Consider the following 21764-nt stretch of genomic DNA (forward strand, 5'->3'; position numbering starts at 1 on the left):
ATTTTCTGCCAAATCAATCTGTTACCTGTCAAAGCTACAACATTGTCAGATCTTATATTTATATATCTATCTTCTAAGGCACTTTTTACCGTATCAATCCATCTATATCTTGGTCTTCCTCTGGGTCTTTTTCCTGCCAACCTAGCAGAGAACACTTGTTTGGCTAATCTTCCCTCGCCCATTCTGTTTAAGTGACCATACCACCTGAGATTAGCTCTGCTAACGCATTCCTGAATGCTGACAATGTCAAGTTCTTTCCTAATATCCTCATTTTTAATATGATATTGCCATTGATGCCATCTGTTCACGCCCCTAATCTTTCTAAGAACTCTCATGTCTGCGGTCTCTAGTCTTTGGTCAAGTGTTGTACTTCTGACCCAGCTCTCAGATCCATAAGTTAAAACTGGTTTGAAAACTGTCTTGTATACAACTAATTTAGTGTTGTGACTAATTTCCCTCTTATTCCATATACATTTATTCAATTGATTTCCTACCATACCAGCTTTGTTGATTCTGTTGTCTATTTCCATATTTAATTTACCATCTACTAAAAATCGTGCCTAAGTAGCTGAAATGTTTTACTTCTTCTATAGCTTCTCAATTCAAGATGCAGTTGATGTTTTTAATATTTCTGCCTATTTTCATTGTATTTGTCTTTTTATTGCTGATTTTCATACTAAATTTATTACAACAGCTTTAATTTAGCCACCTTGCAGACTTGAACTGGATTTATTTAGAAGTGTAACATCATCCACATAAAGCAAGGAGCTGACATTAACATCTCCATTTTTGATATCAGGTTTAATACCACTTTCCTTCATAATGTGATCCATATAGATAATGAATAACAGAGGGGATAATGTACATCCTTGTCTCACACCAGATTTAACATTAAACCATCTTCCTGTACTTCCTTCAATTTTAAATGCTGACTTGCAACTCAATTAAAGACTAAGTATTGCTTGATATAATGTCCCACTGACACCACATAACTGTAGCGTATTGAATAGCTACTCTCTTTCTACTGCCTTTTCCAGATTGACAAAACTTAAATACAGATCTTTGTTATATTCCCATGCTTTCTCAACTATTTGTCGTAAAGTGACGATCTGATCCTGACAACCTCTATTTGGCCTGAATCCAGCTTGTTCTTCACCAAGCTTTTCTTCCACAATTCTTCTCAACCGTTTCTCAAGTATACTTGCATAAATCTTGCCATGAACACTCAGTAGGGAAATACCTCTGTAATTCTCACATTCAGTTTTATTTCCCTTTTTATATATGGGTACCATGAGAGCTCTATTCCAATCATCTGGAATTCGTCCTTCTGTCCAGGCCCTCTGAACTATGCAGTGTAGCCACTGTAAAACGTTTATACCTCTATACTTGAGCATTTCTGGTCTAATATCATCTACTCCAGCTGCCTTTCCACATTTCAGAATGGCTTTTTCTACTTCAAGCATGGATATGTATTCCTGATTGCATGCCTGGTCAGTGTTTTTTTTTTTTTTTTTTTTTAAATCGCTGCTAGTTTCATTTAGCAATTTTTCAAAGTATTTACTCTATACTTCAAGGATATCTTTTTCTCCAGTTTTCATATCACCTTTATCATCTCTAATTCCTTTTACAGCACTCTTTCCTCCATTTCTGAGCTTCTTCAACAACCTCCAGAATATCTTGATATTGAATTTCTTGATATTTATTTTTTATGTCCTTACCAAAGTTTTCTCATGACTTTTGTTTAGCTAGTTTTACACAGTGTTTAGATTTCTAACATTTGTCTCTGTATTCTCTAAGAGCACATACTGACTTATTTGCCAAGAACTTTTGATATGCTTTCTTCTTTTCCTTCCTGAAGAAAGCTTAAAAACCACGAAGTTCTGATTTTTCTATCCTTGCAGACAACCTCACCACATGCCTCTCTAGCAGAATCAATCAATATTTTAGTCTACAGTTCACATCTGAGAGCTGCTGAACTTTTATTCTTTTTAAAACTTTCTTACATGTTCTTCCTTTCAATATGAAATTCAATTTTATCCCGCTTAAGACTAAATGATGATCACCTCCAATTCAAATCCTCTGTACACTCTAGTGTCTTGCACCAGAGAGAAAACATCACTATCAACAATAATATAGTGAATGAGACTTTTCTTATTCTTTGCCTCTTCTCTCCATGTGAATTTGTGCACATTTTTATGTTGGAACATGGTGTTAGTAATAACCAGTTCGTGTCCTGAGCAGAAATCCAACAAGTATTTGCCATTATTATTTTTCTAGGGAGTAATTTTTCTAGGAACTCTCATACACGTCACCTGTCTTTGATCAACTATTTTATTTCTAACTCAATTCACTCTAGTGTCTTAAATACAGATCTTTGTATTTCAGATCTTAGTTTGAACATCATGTATACTGGTTGTTTAGTGTTCTAGCAAATCTCTCTTATTTCAAATAAATTTATTCAACTAGATTGCTACCCTAACAGTACTGCTTATTATTTACACATATTGGCCACTGAATTAGAAACCTTTATACAGATGTACATAAACATCACTTATGCAGTGTATATGCAAAATACTTGTCACGTGTTCTAGACAACTATTTAAGAATGCTGTTCAATAATCATCAACAGTGTTGATCGCAATGAGTAAACAAAAGATCTTTTGGAATTAAAGAGTTTACTGTGGGTGCCTGTCTGGCTGGAACAACTCTGAAAACAGTACAGCTGAATGGTTTCTCAAAAGGTGAGATCTTCCAGGTATTTAATCAGTGGAAAAATAGCTCGCATTGTGTGTGTAAGAAGCATAACTGTGGTCCTAAGACATTCTATCAGGAAAGAGATCACCATCATCTGAGAAGGCTCAGACAAATAGAACTTCCCATGCATAGCAATTGACCAAATCATTTAATGAAGACTGTTCCTGACCTATATCTTGCTAAACTATGCACAAGAAATTGAAGAGAATCGGTATTGGTAGTTGCTAATGGTGGTCCAACAGAGAATTAAATAAAATTTTGATTTAGTGGCCAGTATATGGCTGTTCCCAACCCATACCTCACTGAACTATGTGCAGGGAATTGAAATGGATCGGTATTGGACATCACATGCCTATATAGAAACCAATGATTTCTGCAAAGAACTGGAAAGTTCGTCTACAGTGGTGTCAAGGCCACCATGACTGGACACTGAAAAAAAAAAAAAAAAAAAAAGTCACGTGGTCCAATAGTCATAGCACACCTTGTTCTGTACTGACAGTAGGCAAAGAGTTTAAGCGGCAGTTGGGTTGATGGGGGCTCCATGAAGTTGGTATGGGATGGGTCCCCCAATATTGCTGGGAGGTCACATGTCTTCCGAGGAATATCTGAACATTATTGCTGATTAAGTTCATCCTGCAATGTTGACTTTTTATCCTGCAGGTGACAGTTGTTTCATGGACAGCAATGGTACTGTTCATTGCACAAGAATTGTTTAGCAGTGTTTCAGCAAGCATGACAGTCACTTCCACCATCCTTACTGGCCACAACAAAGTCCAGATCTGAATCCCACTAAGAATGTATGAGGCATGTTAGAAAAAACAAATCTGGGAGCAAAGTTCTCTTCTGTCAAATATGAGTCAGTTAAAGGACTATCTGGTGAATGCCTAGTATGTTGTAGATGCAATGCTACACCTTGTGAAATCTATGCTCAACCACACGTGCTGTAATTTGGGCTAAAGGAGGTTCCAATGGCATTAGTCAGGTTCGAGTGAATGACAATAGAAGTGTGGAAAAAAATAAATAAGATACATAAAAAACATTACTTGCATACGACTGTTAATAATATTAAATTAAAAATGGACTGCTAACATCAAGGAATTCTTGGAATAGATGAATTGTTGTGCACATGATAGAGGTTATAGTCTCACATGCACCATGGCTAAACAGCAGAGGAGTAACAATCAAAAAAGTTGTAGCTGAGGTTTGTGTTAAGGTAAGACAGGGTTCAGCACAATTTCTGCTGATCACTGATTTTTCTTTCAAGTTCATCACTGCATCTGTATGTGATTTCAGATCTTTTCCAGTTTACTAGGCATGTAGATTGGTTGTTATCAAGATCAGAACATGACAGAATAGACCAAGGCCTTGGTTCTACTATAGGTGATATCTCTGAAATATTCTTCGAGAGAAAGCTCAACCTGATTTCTCTGTTTGTCCATAATGTGGGGAATTGCAGCCACATCAAAAGAATGTTTTGTTTAGGGGAGTGAACAAAGTACAGATTTCATATTTCTTGAGAATTTTTGCCAACTTGGTTGAAATGGAGCTGATAAACAGAAGGTACATAAAACTTTTCATATTATTATCTTCATGACATGCAGGCAGATTAAATAGGAATTTAGAGATCATCTGCTTAGAATAATCATTCTTCTGAAAAGTCGATAAAAGCAACAAGCAACTTCAATTCTTTAATGATCTCTACTTCATTGTGATGAGGGTATGCACACAAGTTCCAAAGCAGAAATAATATAAAATTTTGGGTGTAGGTTTCACTTCAAGAGTTCTTGGAGTGAATCTGGACCATAACTCCAAATCAAGAAATCATCATTCTACAGCATTGATTTCAATTAAAAATTAAAAAAGTCAAGGAAAGAACAAAGAACACAAATATCACTATGTGGAAAAATGCTTTGAAGACTGTTCCAAAAGCTTAGAAATAAAGGGAAGAGTACCATAAAATTAATCAAAGTAATCAAATTAAATAAAATCAGTGACAGGACAATAGTAGAAAATATCCAGGAAGCAATCATGAATACTTAGGAAGAAAATAAGAATCAGAAATATGAAATGGCAAGTGGGGTACACAATATTCTACTTTCAAAACAGACAAGGTAATTTCTTGTCTGTTTTGCAAGTATCTTGACAAGAAATTATATTTAATAATGGAAAACCGTGACCATGCAATTTATACTAAGATAAAAACCGAATATGAAAATTCTAGAGAGAAAACTTTTGGTCTCCATATAATAAATTTTTTTTTAAACAGGAAGTCAAGGACTCATTGAGAGTAGGGCTCTTGGTTTTATAAAGTCCATGTAATACTTCAAATACCTATCAAACCGCTTCTCGAAAATATTCAGTGAAGATGCACTATGAGTGCATCTTCACTGAATATGTTTCAGCAACATGTTCCATTCACTCAACACACACACACACGAAAAGAATCTGGATCTCAATGCTTTCCCTCACACGCCCTCTTACCAACTGGTGTGTTTCCATCATATCTTCTCCTCCTATTTCTCAAACCTTGAAGATCATGTTTCTATAGTCTGTCTCCATATGAAAAATTTCACATGCCAGATATCATCTCGGTTACATATATCACTGAATCTTTTCAACTATTTTGGAACTTCATGGAATCGAGGCAACCATTTGAGTAAAGCAGCCCATTTTGTCTTATCAACATCTTTTAAAGTTAAAAAAATACCTTCCTTATTCCTACAATCAGTATTCTGTTCACAGTTTCAGTTATCTGATATGATGACTTAGCCACCTTAGCAATGTGATCTCTAAACTTTAACTCACTGTCTACTATCGTCACTAAGTATCTTGTCAAGAAATTATATTTTTTAATAATGGCAAGCCGTGAGCAGACATATAAATACAAAATTAATACTCACGTAAAAAGATTATTTAATAGTTTTTAATTAAACAATATTGTTTAATTTGAGCTTAAAATGTACTGAAGATGCCTGTGACACACAGGTGAAAATTATACTATTAAATAATCTTTTTACATGAGCTTTTCCGTTATTAATTTTGTATTTAAGAAATTATATTCTAGTTTTAATCCTTTACTCAAGCATGCAATGCACAGAAAGTATGCGTATAAAGTATCTTCACAACTCTGATTGTAACACACACACACACACACACACACACACACACACACACACACACACACACACACACACACACACACACACACACACACACACACACACAGTGTTCAATCATACTTTGGGGGTGTTAATATTACTCAATTCTTAATGTGTCTTATAACTACCTTTTCTGTGGTCAGAGATTGTAAGGTTTTTCCCTGGGTAACGAACCCTAACAAATTTAGATTTATACTGCACCAGTTAGAATTATTATACCTTAGATATGTTCGGGGGCTCTCAAAATGTTGCAGTCGTGGCCCCTTCTCTTTCTTACTTGGTTATATCTTTTTCCCCTTAATCACAGTTCATAGTTTAGTGAGTAGCAAATGTCGGTCTCAACACAAATTTAATACCAGGATTTCAAATGACAAAACATAAAGTTTTATTTTACACTAATAAAATTACATTAAACATGAAATATTCAATTCTTCTGTTATCTTAATTAGATTTAACCATATTCAAACAATATCACATGAAAATCTCACAAATTAACACATTTATCATTCTCTAAGAAAGGCATGCACTTGGGCAATTAATACAAATTTACCTAGACAAAAATCTCAGGGAAAAGAGCTAAGGCAACATTTGCATACTAGACTGAGCAAGAATCACTTGACATGGCTCTTCGGACTACCAGTCCAATGTTCCTAAAGTTACTCCGACAAAGAAATTAGTTTCAGTTTTCCCTTGTAGCAACACTGCTTAACGTGCTTTCTTCAGCGCTTTCACTTAACTTTAGAAAGGACAAAATTGCCTTACCGTTTCTGGCTGCTCACTGTTTCACTGAATCACCACATGTGAGTCACATGTGCATCCTTGTTCACACTGCAGATTCTTTTCCTTCCCGTCTAATGGATTCAAGTGCACTGAAATTTCACCGTTAACTGGGAACATCTGAGGTGCCTGTCTGGGATTTCTGGATCCTTCAAGGGGAAACATCACGGTTTGGGTTTCACTTAGACCCGAGCTTTCCCTTTCTAGTTGGGGATCATCCTCACTCCTACCTCCTTTTTTTTCCCCTGTTTTCACCTCGTGTCCTTCACTCTCTGTCTTCCACTTTTTTCTCCTCTTTTCTTTCGATCATTCGCCTTTTTCTTCCAAGGAGCTTGCATTCATGGTCGCATAAAATTGCTTCATTGCGAACCCAGGAGAGAGCTCCTCTCAGAGAATTAGTTAATCCTTGCTTGTAAGGTTCCAATATGGGCTTGTCAAGGTCATGCCCTTTAGGCTCTTAGTCATCACATTTTCTTTGTTTGCCGTAGCTTACACATACCATTCCTTTATTTCTATTTATACACATTATTTTCCTTCATTAAAATTACACATATTAAATATTTTACAATCTTTCCCTTTCAATAAGTAAATAGATATACACTTAATAATTAGATACACACTCAATACACAATTATATGATACACTTTACACTCAATATACCATTATATAATACACTTTACTTCACCCACCACTTCCTTATTTCTTTCCAATACAATTTTGACCAGCATTACAGGTATTTTCTCTGGTTTAAAGCTCCTTTCAATTTTTAGATCACGAATGAGTATCTGTGCAGTAAAGGCAGGCCTCATTCATGACCTAACAATAGGCGGTTGACTTCACATCAGTTGCCAAAGTAGACCATAATGCAAAGCATAATTTCTTCCAGATGTGTACATTGTTGCATGCATAATAACATACATGAGCTGCAAAATTTCTGTTCTATTTATACTGTAAAATCCTATTACCAACTTGTAAGTTTCTATCACATCTTCACATCACCTCCTGTTTCTCAATTTATTATTTTAGATGTGTATTCTGATAGCATGGCAACTTACATGTCTGAAAGGAAGTGCACTATGCATTAGGGGATGCTGTAGCAACTGATGTGAATCCAACAGCTTTTATATACATGTAGATAGTTGTGAAGATGCTTCACATGAAAAGTTTGTTACTGTATGTTAGGGTAAGGGATTAAAAAATATATCTAATTTCTTGTCAAGTATAATATTCTTCGTAAGTTAGCAAAAAAAAAAAACTTTTTACACTGCCACTAGATCTCTAGCTTCAATCACTTGCAACAAATTCCCATTAATATAATACTCTGTCTAATGTCATTAGTCCAAAATACATAACTAAAATAATTATAATACCATAGGAAAACTCACATAAAATACTTTATTAGAGTAGAATTTTCACCTGAGTATCATAGGCATCATCAGTACAAAAACACAAAATAGCAATTGGACAGTGACAATTCTATAAAGTGCCACCTACATAGCTAATGTAAGATAACTAAAAAGGTCAGTAAATTTCCTAACTTACTTAAAAAAACTATATATGTTTAGACAAAATAAAGTTAGGAAAGATCAGTTGATTTAAAAAGTACTATCTTCCACAAAAGGGATAGACATAGACCATCGGATCTGTCTAAGTTTGGAGAGTGAAGTAAAGTTTCATACGTTTCTTGATAAAGCCGTTCCACGAGGAACCTACTTTTATGAAGAACTCTTGTGGAATCTACTTTTTATGAAGAATACTAGAAATATAGTCCAATGAACTATATTCTAGTGTTGATAGCATGCTACACAAGTACAGACTGTTCAGGCTCAAGGAATTTAATATAAGCCTTGTGTTCTTCTATCTGAATAAAAGCAGATCTTCCTGTTTGTCTGAAAGAAGATAACCCACAAGCAAGGAATCTGGTAGACACCTGGATAATTGAAAGTTGGAAGCTTGTCCTTAGAAAATGCAAGAAAGGTGGAATTTTTCAATTTATGGAGGGTGGGGAAAGGACAAGAGGGCATCTTTGGAAGCTGAGAATGAATGCTGCTAAGAAGGATGTGAGGGCTAAATTTTGCTCTGATTGGGTGGTGCATGATTGGAATGGAGTGCCATTGGATGTTGTGAGTGCAAGCAGTGTGAATGAATTCAAGAATAAGTATGATAGCTGGTGTGTGTGTGTGTGTGTGTGTGTGTGTGTGTGTGTGTGTGTGTGTGTGTGTGTGTAGTATGTGGCCTTCCTCAATGAGTATCTTGACTCCCTGGAGGTCTCTCTTAATAATAATAAATGTTTCCATCCTCTTAGTTCACTGTAGTCTTATGGTCAACTGCAGAGATGACTGAAGAGTAATCCCAGGTCAAAGAAGGCTAATTCAAAGCAGTTAAACTTAGATAAGGCTAACTACCTGAGTACCAGTCAACCTCTGGACTTTAGTTTCAGTTGGTGTTTTGGTTATTTAACTGCATGAGACTGGTGAAAAAAGATAGCCTTTGGCCATGATAACATAAAAGAACTGAGGCCTTTTGTGTCCTATCTCTCATATTATCCAACTGTTTTTTTCTTTATATATATATGAATACCATCAGGCTCTCTTGCACCTCTATACTCACTATTCTAGGCCTATGATAATCACACATTTACTTTTTCACCTCAAAGGTTAAAACCAGCCTGGGTATTGACATTTTCAATAATGCATATTAATATATATATGTCTGAAAGGAAGTATGTTTTGCTTTATGGGATACTAAGGCAATAGATGTGTAGTTAACAGCTTCTATATACAGAAGATTTGTTGTGAAGACATTTCATGTGCAAACATGGTTTGCATATGCTTTTAGTATAGGATTATAACAATATAACTACTTGTCTTTATAATTTAGAGAAATAATTTATTAGCAAAAAGCTTGTCATAAACAATTTCCTTATGTCACAATGCTTTAGCTAAGATTTCTTTTTAGTAGTCTGTGAATAACTATATAATTCAATCTTGGTTAGCTATTCTTTATATTGAGGGACACTAATAAAAAAAAACTATACAAACCGAGGTTGTATGCAAACTTTATACAATATAAAAGTTTCTTTTATATTGCATATAAAGAAATTAAGTGAAAAGGATTAATTTTCTTCATTTCAATTACTACAGCATTCCTCTTTAATAATCTTACCTTAGCCTCAAAACTATTATCTTTTAATCTTGGATCCACATCTACATTACTCACACGTTTGAAAGGCAAATTCTAAACAAAGAAAAATTTATTAGAAAAAATTATTTAAAAATACAAGTTATACATATTAACCATTACAGAACCATATCTAAGATATGATACTGTGCACAAAAGTCAGCACCATATGACTATTAAAACAATTACAACTTTATTTCTCTTCTTGGAAAGATAATATTTGCAACCTAATCTGCTGTTATGAGTTTTGTATTAAAATAATATCTGAAACATTTAAGAGCTTTTGTTTCAGTATTTATTCATTCTGCCAGGGATGATTTTGTCCAGGAGTAGTTCATCCAGCAGAGTATATTGGGCTTTTAAGTTTAAAATCAAGCATAAAGTGAATGTATATAAATTATGACATTATATTCATTACTGGTGCAATTATGAAATAATATTCGCAAACATATATTTGATTTCTGATTCCAATATTATACTGAGGCAGTTCAATTTCTGTCACCAGCAATCACTATATTAAAGAAAGAGAAACAGAATACTACAGTAAGACTCAGTTTTGGGTATTCCAAAATTGGGTATTCAAACATTAGCAACTAAAATACAGTTAACTCTTACTAAAGCAAAACACTGTTATAGAGATTCATCTTTGCTTATTTTTTTACATTATTACACCACACCAAAACAATCATACAAGATAATTAACTGGCTTATATTTTGCTTGATTTCAAACCACCATTGTAAGAGCCCAACCACTTATAATACACAAGCAACAATGAATACAGGAAACATGTCATTTTAAGATCAACTCAACAAACTATAAATTTAAAAAAAGAAAAAACATTTATAGATTAGAAGCCAGTTAAACCTTGATGATTTTGGTGTGGTCTAATAAGAAAAGAAGAAAAAAAAAAAAAAAGACGAATAACATCCAACATGTAAGACTATCCATACTGCTATAGAGAATTCACGTATAGCAAAAAGTCTCAGCCAAACATCATAGCATTGATAGTTCATAATGTTTAATGCCCCAATTAAGCAAAATTTTTTATGGAAAAAGCTAAAATATCACAAAATGTGAAAATAGACAAACTTTCAGTATACCTTTGTTAACCATGTTTTTATTTAAAAAAACTAAACATACACATAAGTGTCAGTATCCCTAAAGAAGTTAAGTGTATGTAGGATCTATAAAAGAAGCATATTTGACCTAACAATTATTTTGGACAAATTTATCGAGTGTACCCTGATATGTTCCCTTTCTAGTCTGCAACTGAACAAAATCAACATAGGTATCTAATTCAGTTAAAGAACTGCTTTCATTGCCTTCTTGCATAAAATGGTGTCATAATTCAGCAATAAATTTCCTGGCTAGTCACTTGCTAATGTTCAGGTGTATCATCCTCATTACTTTCCTTGGCTTCCAGGGTCTTCAGGTGTTTTGTTGTAATCTGTTCAACAATTGCATACTAACAATTTTCATTTTCATTGTACCATTGAAGGCTAATGTCAATGCATAAAAACTCTTCATTGTTTCTGGACATTTTGCAGTTCCAAAATAATTTCATTTTCATTATCAATCATAACTGCATTTCCTGGTCTGAATTCTTAAATCCACAATGAGCAAAGCAGTTTTGAATTGTTTGGCTGCTTATTTCTTGCCAACTTGTGTTGATTTCTTTAGCTGTTGAAGATGATTTCAGTAGATTTTCTTCAATTGTTTCAAGGAAGCAGTGTACCAACCTTCCACGATACAATGTTTTTAAATTTTTTATGATTGCCATGTCCAGTGGCTTTACGTGGTGTTCACAAAAAGAAATTCAAGTTGAATGTCTTTCAAATAATCTGAGGATGTGCCACATAGTTGTCCAGAAGAAGGAGAATTGTTTTTGAATTTCATTGCAATTCTGCATCCCAACTAATTAGCCATTCCTGAAAAATAACAGAAGTCATCCATCCTAAGCCCTTTAAAGCATTGAGGCTTGGCACTTTTTCCAATAACTAACAGCTTCTGTTTGTTACTTCCGACATGATACAGTAGAACAACAAAGTAATGCAAACAAATGCTTTTTTTTTTAACCTGAGAGTGCTCCAAGTTTATAGCTCATGGGGAAACTGTTTGGTGTGGCACAGCAAAAACTACTTGTTTCGTCAGCATCATAGATTTTATCAGGACTAAACTTCAACAGCAATTCCATTGTTCAGTGCTAGCAGCATCAGCACTGTCCTTCTCACCGTGTGCCTTCTTAAATTTTATTCCATGTCTAGTTTTCCCATTGCAATAACCAACCATCTGTAGCTTTAAATCACATGGCCCAGCTTTCTAGCTAACTCTTCTGATTTGGGTTTTAACATTTGACCATTATCACACATGCCTCGTCCAGTTACAATAGAGAACCATTGATTGAGAGATCCTCTTCAACATCTGGATATTTGCCTTCTTGCTTCCATTTTTGGGATTTTCCCTGTTGTCCATCGCACAATACCCATTCTTCTCGCAATTTGTCCTGCTGGCCTAACAAATGCGAATTGTAGATTTTGGAACACCATTATCTCTACCAGCTGATGATAACTGGTGCTAGGTGGTTGTTTTTTTATTTTGTCAAGTAAAGCAATTTTATCTGCTAACATTGGATCATTCCTTGGTATCTTGACAGAGGCCTTATAAAAACAAAAATAATTAAATCACCACACTGTTTGTTACATTTTTACTAAAAATATAACACTTGTTTTAATCAAAAGTATGCTACCTAGCAGTCAGTGTAAGTAGAATCGTTACAATGTCAAAATACGTGTCCTCTCTGCTCAGCATTCTGGTGCTGACACTCTCTCTCTCTGTGTAATTCATTGCACGTGCACCATCTACAGCCACTGTCCCGATAAAGCAGCAAGGTGGCTCAAATAAGTGAAGCAACTTTGGGTTGCTTGATTCTTGATTTGTATCCATTCTTCAGTATTTGTCCCAAATAATAGCTGCCCCCCAATTAACAGGAATCTATTGTATCTAGTTAACATACTCACTATAGCAAACAACCAAAAAAGTTCTAGAAAATACTCAGCATCAGTACCATTTGCTATAACAAACTATTCAGATGATCCCTATGGATCTATAATAGTAAGATTTGACTGGAACTGAGTATCAGATTTTGAGCTTATTTACTTAATCTCAATGATCTGATTAAATAAATAAAAAGTAATTTAGTTAAAGCAAGTAATTTTCTGTGACAAAAATGTGGCTGTAACTATAATATACTCATAACATTATTATGCATTGTGTGACTTTATCAATATTGGTCTTAGGAATTAGAAACTGTTAAGGCTAAATGGAGTGAAACAGCACTAAGAAAAGATTTAAAATGTCATTTACCATATTTGATGGTGTATAAGATGTACCAGCAGATACCAGGAGTACGTCTTATACCAGCGTATAAGACGTACTCCCTTTTTTGTACACATTTTATAGGAAAAAACTTTATCACTGAATATTATAATGAATTTACAGCATTTCAAATATAAAATAATAAGTAGGTCTACTTTCAACAAATACTTAATCTAGGAAAGAGTTCCCATGTGATATTTTTGTTTTAGTCCCCATACATAGCTGGTTTCTCTTCATGAATCTTGAACATCATGATGTTGATCCAGTAAAGTTGACAATCCCTTTGTTAGTGGCCATCGCTTCCCTTGATGAATGATCATTTTTGTAGACACTGAAAGTCCCGCTTTTTTGTGGTCTAAAATCCAAATATTCAGTTCTGCCTATTTTGCAGTTCCACTTCGTAGGTTATGTTTACTGAGTTTTTTTTTGCTTTTTTTAAATCCTCTTCCTGATTCTGCCAAGTTCTTATCATTTTCTCAGTTGGCGGTGGCCCGAAATGCCTCTCTGCAGCCCTGCGTCCATGTTCTTTATCATACGCAATCACACATGGCTTGTATGCAATATTATAGCAATGCTGATGTTTTTCAGCCATAATTTGCCAAGAAATTTACAGAAAATTTAACGGCAGAAATTTATCACCGTTCACAACAACCGCGACAACATTTGGAAAGTTTAAACGAACAGGAACACAGCTGTGATCGTCTATGACAGTGCATACGCATCCACTGAACTCTACATAACTGGAATACCCTCACACACAGCAAGGAAGAAAGAAAGAAATCGCGTAACTTGGAACAGAGAAAATTTTGAGAAATTAAAGTAATAAAAATCTGAGTATCAGCATATAAGACGCACTCTGTTTTTCAGACCTATTTTCAAAGAAAAAAGTGCATCTTATATGCCAGCAAATATGGTAATTCTGCCAATATTTCATCTCAGTTACTGAGACATTGGAGGGATTACAATATGAGACTTGTAACACACACAAAACTAAGTGAAACATATGGACAAAAGATTAGACCTAACTAGGTGAGGCACACTCTCTGTGAGCACCTGTTGGTAGCCTAGGATGTAAACTGGGATCTTGAAATATTAGTGTTTCCCACATTTTGGGAGGTTGCATAAACTTGCGACAAAATAAGGAAAACACTAATATTTCGAGATCCCAGTTTTGACACCCTAGGCTGCAAACAGGTGCCCCAACTAGTTAGAACTAGTCTTTTGTCCATGTTTCACTTAGTTTTGCATTGCCTTTGTGTTATGTCTCATATTGTAACCCTGATGATGTCTCAGTGACTGAGATGAAATACTGAAAACTCTAACATGAATTAGAAACCAAGCTCTTGAAATATCAAGTGGCATAGCACTTTTATTTTCCTGCTTAAAGTGATTAGCTAATATATTCTTGCAGCTGTGTAGTTACTGCATGCCACCATAATCTGTTTTGTTACTTGTTTGCATAACATACTATTCCAAGTACAGAATTATAAAACATTTCCTAATTAGTTACAAATTTATGGAGACAACATACATTTAAAATAATTACTTTATGTAAAACAAATCTAACCATTCATTAATCTTGTACCTAGCCTGACCTCTTGTGGAAAAACTAATTAATAATATGAAATTTAAAAAATTATTAATAGATTAAAAAAATTAAATTAAAAAACAGATAAGTATAAAAATAAATTAAAATTGAATTAAAATAAAAATAAAATAAAATATTTTTTTAAAAATAAATTAAAAACAGAACTGCATTAAACATTTCGAAAGTCTTCTTGTATTGAGATTTTCTTTTGGGCTTGTTCCAGTTGCTATAAGGGTTGCAGATGGATGTTATTTGGATGGTGTTTTAGCATTGCTAAAACACCATCCAAATTTCCTCACTAAATTAAATCTCTATGTTACCCACATCTGCTTATCTACTGAAATTTGCATTTCCTCAAACTCTCCTCATAGCTACCAATGCTGAATTCACTTGATGCTGAGCCTTATTATGAATTAACTCTTTTTTTCCTTCTTGTTCTTCCTTCCTGTTACAAGAATATCACCAGGGAGAGAAGAAAAGATCACTTAACATACAAAACTGACATATGGCACAATGCATGTTTTTACTTACTTGTATCTCAATCACAGCTGAGTAAACAGAGAACATATAATTAGAGTTCAAAGCAAACAGTTTTTGTAATTCAAGATAGGGTTATTTGTTACTTACTCATATCTCAGTTTATGACTGAGACACATGCAAGTAAACATATACTAAATGACATGTCAGTTTTGAATATTGTTGACCAATTGATTACTAAATAACTTAAGGAATTCAAACGCATACTGGAATATAAATTAAAATAAACTTTAATATATACTTCCTATATTTCTTAATCTTATGTTGCCATCTTCATGGAAACATAAGATTTAGACACATGCACTAAAAACAGTAAATGAGGTCGAAGCAAGGATACTACTGTTTTTCCTAAAATCCTGATGGTGCCCCCTAGTGGGCTATTGGCTGCTCAGGGGCATCAATGTCCAAATATGCACACAATAGCCCAAGTTGATCTTGGGCTACTGTGTGCCCAAGCTTTGTATACAGGGGATACAACTTTCTTTTCATATTTAATTATATGCTCTTCTTCAAAGTAGAAATGTGCTACATAGTCTTTGAAACACTTGCAATGTATTCTGGACTACAAACATCTGTCAACGATCACCCCTGCCCAAATCCTGAATCTTATCCACTTTGTTTGACCAATATAATACACAATTCTATATCACCGCACTCCCAAAGTACAATATTTTGCTTCTTAACATTAAAACAACCACCACCACATATCCTAGGGGAAATCAATATCAGCAATCATAACTTGATATCCCAATTTTGCATCATCAACAAATATTTGTCAGCTTGATACATGCTGAATGAACAGTTTCCCAGCTCTGCAACCAACATACCATGGGGTTGATTCTGCATGGATATTTTTGAGTCTTTGGATGGTAGAGGGTTTTTGTTGCTTAGCACGATACCACTACAATCCTTATTAGAAGCTTGAAAAAAAAAAAAAGGTACAAGTTTGGACTGCAGGGCAACCAGATTATTTAACCCTTATCACAACTTTTAACAGTAGTAGACAATATGCATTATGTCTTACAGTCCAAATGAGACGAGTTATTCCTAGCAGAAACTCAGCTGGAGGTCTCAACAACTATCCACATTAATTGTTGAAATTATGCAGCTATCAGGTTTGTTATATTGACAATGGCAAACCTAAAAACCCTCCATTCCTCTTTCAGCTTGGGTTTAAAATTTTTTTGCCATTACATTCATTTTTGCAGTCTTTATTGCTTTTCAGATTCTGCTAACTGCATGGACCACTTTGGCTATCTATTATTAAAGACTTCCTGGAATTCAAATACCCAAACAGTAAAATAATCTCCTTGGGGAATTCAATATCCATAACTCAAGGTGGTTTCCCTCCAAAAATTCCAACAAAATTGGCGGTATGACAAGGTCCTTGCTGTTAGTAATAACCCTAACACAAATAATCTACTTACCTACCAGAATTCTTCACCATTCTGTCAAATCCGTAACTTTGTCTTAACAAGCTCTGCTTTCAAATATACTGATTGTCAGTTCTTCTCATGGTAACTCAGATTATCTTCTCTTTACTATGGAGTACCCTTTACCCTTTGTTTTCAGTCTCATGTTTTTTGGCATTACAATAGTACCAAATGAGATGACATCTTTGACTTTCACTTAGCATTAACATGGTCTGATTTGCTACTTTCATTCTCTAGACCTAAATGCCTGCTCAACCAAATAACAAATGTGAGCCATAAAGAAGGCCTTAATCTCCCATCAAGCTTTGGTTCCCTGCCAAGGCAGTCCAAGAAAAAAATTCAGTATTGATATACTGAATTTTTTTTTCTTGGACTGCTTTGACAGGGAACTAAAGCTTCATGGGAGAACTTGCATTCAACATTTCTAATTATATATGGGCTCATATCTGACCAAGTTCTGCACCAAATGATGCCACCTTTACCTTCAAAAAATGAACACAGATATATCAAATTTACAATCCTTCCTTAATTATATACACCTCATCTATTTAAGATTTTGTAATAAATATTGGAAAGGAGTCTCCACCCCCCCCTTTCTTTTTTTTATGCTGCACATGTAAGACAAAGGATTGTATTGGGAGTATACTACAGGTAACCCTCATATAATGTGGTACTTATACAATGCAGTTTCAATATAACACTATCTACAAATTGTAGAAACCCTTTATCTTTTCATATATTTTTCACCTCCCTTTCTTTTTTTTATGCTGCACATGTAAGACAAAGGATTGTATTGGGAGTATACTACAGGTAACCCTCATATAATGTGGTACTTATACAATGCAGTTTCGATATAACACTATCTACAAATTGTAGAAACCCTTTATCTTTTCATATATTTTTCACCGCATGACTTAAAAATCAAATTTTATTTTCATGAAATTTGTGTCTGCCCGTATTGCACACATGTAGTTATAAGTATCAAATTTATATTAGGGGGAAATATCCTTTAGCATGCATGTATGTCAACTGTTTACCGCATAAAGTGTTTACTGTTGAAAACTGTCTTCATTTGCTGCCAGGAAAGCGCATTAAAAATCATAAGTGTGTTAATCTCAAGCTGAGCACTTTATTTTCTGGTGAGTTACATGCAATATGTAATGCTTTTTTATATAAAAAAAAATTATTTTCATAGTAATCATATAGCCTTCATTATCCACAGCTAAGTCATACTTTGCTTAAGATCTTCAAAGCACAAAAATCACACCCAGTGTCTCCTCAAGACTCCAAACTGTGACCTTTATCCCTTAAGACATTACTTTTCATCTGGTGAACTGCTAATACTATATAAATTCCACTGTCCAATTTTAGAATACCCTTCCCACATTTGGGGCAATGCCCCAAAAACCAAAATGTTAGGTACTGCTGGTCAAAGTGGATGAAATACACACCTACCATAGAAATTTTCAAGGATCACAATATGAGTGGCATTCTGCCTTTTATCACGTAATTAACTACAGAGCAGTTAAGGGATTAACTGCTCTGTAGTTAATCCCTTAACAGCAATTGTAGTGCAATCAACAGATTAAATATGCTAATCAACCTTTGTGTGTCCATTTCACTTAGAGTATATCATTTTACTTGGAATTTCTTTTATTATCCTTCAATATTTTATCTTTTTTTTCTCTTAACCAGTTTTTAATTGTGTTTCTCCCCATAATTTATTTTTAAATGTGACAAGGTTGACAAATCTGCCTTAGCAATAAATTTATTTACTAATGGTAAATTTGAAGCCTTATTTTTCAAATCAGTAGATAAAATAATTTACGTTCTTTCGTTTTATGAACAATATTGCAGAAATTATTTCTGTGCTATTTTCAAGTAACATCTATTGAAATAAATATGAAGAATCCCCCCCCCAAAATTATCATTATATGGATCGCCATGCTTAGTTTTTAGAAAAGAATTCTGTCTTTATGAACAAGAAATTATGTTAAATCGCATTACTCACTTTTAATTCTCGTGTTTTTAAATATCAAATTCACATCAAATAGCATTCCAGCAGGATCCCAGTGGCTTTCACCTTTAGCTTAAAATGAACGGATCTTGAAATCTGATGTTAGCATCTTCCTTAGAAGCAGCTGTGTTGTCCATATGTTGTTCAAATAATTTCATTTTTAGTAAATATTCGTGATATGGCTAATCATTATTGATGGTATTTTATTTTGAGCTGTTTAACCTGACTATTACTGCACAACACTTTCAAAAGCATTCTGTGTTCATGGCAATGATGTGTACAAGAAAAATGGCAGCCAAGATTTCAATATTCATTGATATCAATTTGCATGATTTACTACACTGTAATGTGTGTTTAATGTATTCATTGCTGAGAGGAATGGTTTAATGGTATGAAAGCAAGAGTGGAGTTCGAGTGTGTGTGTGTGTGTGTGTGTGTGTGTTGGAAATGTTTTGCGAGTGCAAGAAATGCAAGTCACGTAGAAAGTGAGAGAATGAAGTAACTGATATTAAGGATGTAAGGCAGATTGTGAAAGTGCTGTAGAGAATGTAGTGGAATTAGTTAATGATAATGTACAAAATACAAATGAGAGTATGTAGGAAGTGGATGGAAGTAATAACATGGATGATGAAGTGACATAAAACCGGGAGTAAAGAGAAACTATTATATGGGGGATTCAATGATAAAAAGTGTACTAAATGAGAAAATGACAAATGTTTCCCAGGTGCAAAAATTATTATTATTATTATTTGACATCTCCAGGGAGTCCAAACACTCATTGAGGGAGGGCACCTACTCTATAACTCTGTCTCTACCACTCAATCCATCACCACCACCACTAGTATTTTCACAGACAATCACAAACATCCATGTCCACGGCAGGATTTGAACCCACAGCCTTTTGGCTGGAGAGCGGATATGCTAACCACTTGGTCAACCAGACTGGAAAAAGTTTGATATGATGAACTAGAATTGATATGATGCTCTCTCTTTGGACGATCTAGCTCCATGAATGGTGTTGTAAAAGGAAGACTGTAAGAGTTGACTGTTTTGGAGTGCTCAAATGATTTGAAAATTGAAGAATATGCAATAAGAGAGAATATGAAAGAGTGGCTGTAAGAAGCAAAAATGAAAAGTAAGAGAGGTAAAGACTATGGGTGCTGCCTCAGTATGATTAGAAAAAATTGAGAAGAAGGGTCACGATTGCTAATGAATTAATAAAAAGATTCTAGTCAGCGAGGACATGTACATGCCTGATGAACTGCATTCGAATGGTTTTGGAGTAAGATGTTTGGCGAAATTGTTCACTGAGAATTTGGAAGTGCAAAATCAGAGGAACTAGAGATATTAGGGGGAGATGCAAACAAACATGGATCTGGCCACCCCCTGGGACAAATGATTGTGAGTGCAGGAATGCCCATGAAGAACTGGGTGTAATTTTCCAGGTTTCAAACCTGAATGGGCTGATAATGACATTATGCAAGGGTAACTGAGTCCAAGGGAATGTTGAAATGCATGTACACAAATGCTTGAAGTATTGGAAATAAAGGGGAAGCATTTTTGACATTGGTCAACTCGACTTGTCCAAAAATTACTAGCATCAGTAAGACCTGATTGACAGAGAATAATGTGGTTACAAGGAAGAATATAAAGGGATATTATTTTCAGAGAAGATAGAGGAAACAGAGGAGGAGTATTAATGGCGTTTAAAGAACTTCAGTTAATAAAAATAGAAGTAAAGGAGGATTGTATATCTGAAGCTGTTTGGTATGAGATAAATGCCAATAATACAAAATATACTGTAGGTTGTTGCTATACACCTAGGGGGTTCAGAAGATGTGGATGCAATGAATCAGTAGATAAGCAAAATGAGTGCAGACTGAGCAATTATCATAGGATACTTCAACTATTGGGATGTAGACTAGAAGCAAGAAAGAGCACATGGAAAGATCGAAATGGAATTTATACAAATTACCTGAAACAGCACATGATGGAGAGAACTAGAGGTTTGAGAGCGTGGGATCTGATACATCAGATCTATCTATCTATAACTACAGTAGCAACTCTTTGATTGGGGGCAGAAGTGACTATGTATTGTTCTGGGAGGCTGTTTAACATGTGGAATTCTCAGTCAAGAAAGAGTTTAATGTGGAACTACAAAGCTGGCAATATGACAAACAGGTGTCAATTTGGAGCAGCACCATGGCATAAGAAGCCACAAGGAATGAATGTCAGTAGTATATGGGAAGCAGTCAGACATTGTTTGAGAGAGACAGTATAACAGTTGTAAACCATTACGAAGCATTGGATATAGATTATACACAGGAGAGAGAGAGAGAGAGAGAGAGAGAGAGAGAGGGTGGTCTGTAAAGAACTCAATGAGTCTGTATAAATTACACACTTTGGGTAGCATTTTTCTTTTATATGCACATGTGTAAGTTGTATGGTATGTAACTCTGCTGTATAATTACTTCAAGTAGGATCTGGTGGGATATAGTAATGTCAGAAAACAGTAGCACAACTAACAGAGATCTCAGATCATACTGAAACCTCATAACAGAGGTAATCAGCATAGACAGGAACAATTCAGTGTGCATTAAATAACTGCATGTGGACAAGCTAGTGGAGTATGAGACTTCCTTAGTTGGCACAGTAACAGGGTGCAGGATGGAATGTAAATCTGCCATGGAGGAATGCTATTGTTTGGTACAGGTAATGTTGTCACCATTCATGCCAATAGCTTGCATAATCTCTTTTAACATACATTCCAGCACGATTGGCCAAGTGGTTAGTGTACCCACTCTTCAACGTTGGATTCAAATTTTGCTGTGGGCATGGATGTCTGCGATTGTCTTTAGGTGGAGATGAATTTTATTGCCAAGTGCCCTGCTTACTGGAGGCCTGAAAAAAGTTTCATGTTTGGTCTCTAGAGCAAGGTTTCCTG

General features: G+C 34.8%; 1 protein-coding gene across 1 annotated transcript in view; it reads right to left on the reverse strand.

The window, feature by feature from the left end:
• LOC150105755 (uncharacterized) overlaps window positions 1-21764 on the reverse strand; it is a 75776-nt gene that overhangs the window by 966 nt on the left and 53046 nt on the right. The window contains exon 5 of the mRNA XM_090393558.1: window positions 9855-9926. Coding sequence (XP_090249684.1) covers window positions 9855-9926 — 72 coding nt within the window. The remainder of the gene's footprint in view (window positions 1-9854; window positions 9927-21764) is intronic.

Source organism: Typopeltis vanoorti, chromosome 6, assembly GCF_054136105.1.
Source record: "Typopeltis vanoorti isolate ZY-2024b chromosome 6, IOZ_Tvanoo_1.0, whole genome shotgun sequence".
Classification (NCBI taxonomy): domain Eukaryota; kingdom Metazoa; phylum Arthropoda; class Arachnida; order Uropygi; family Thelyphonidae; genus Typopeltis; species Typopeltis vanoorti.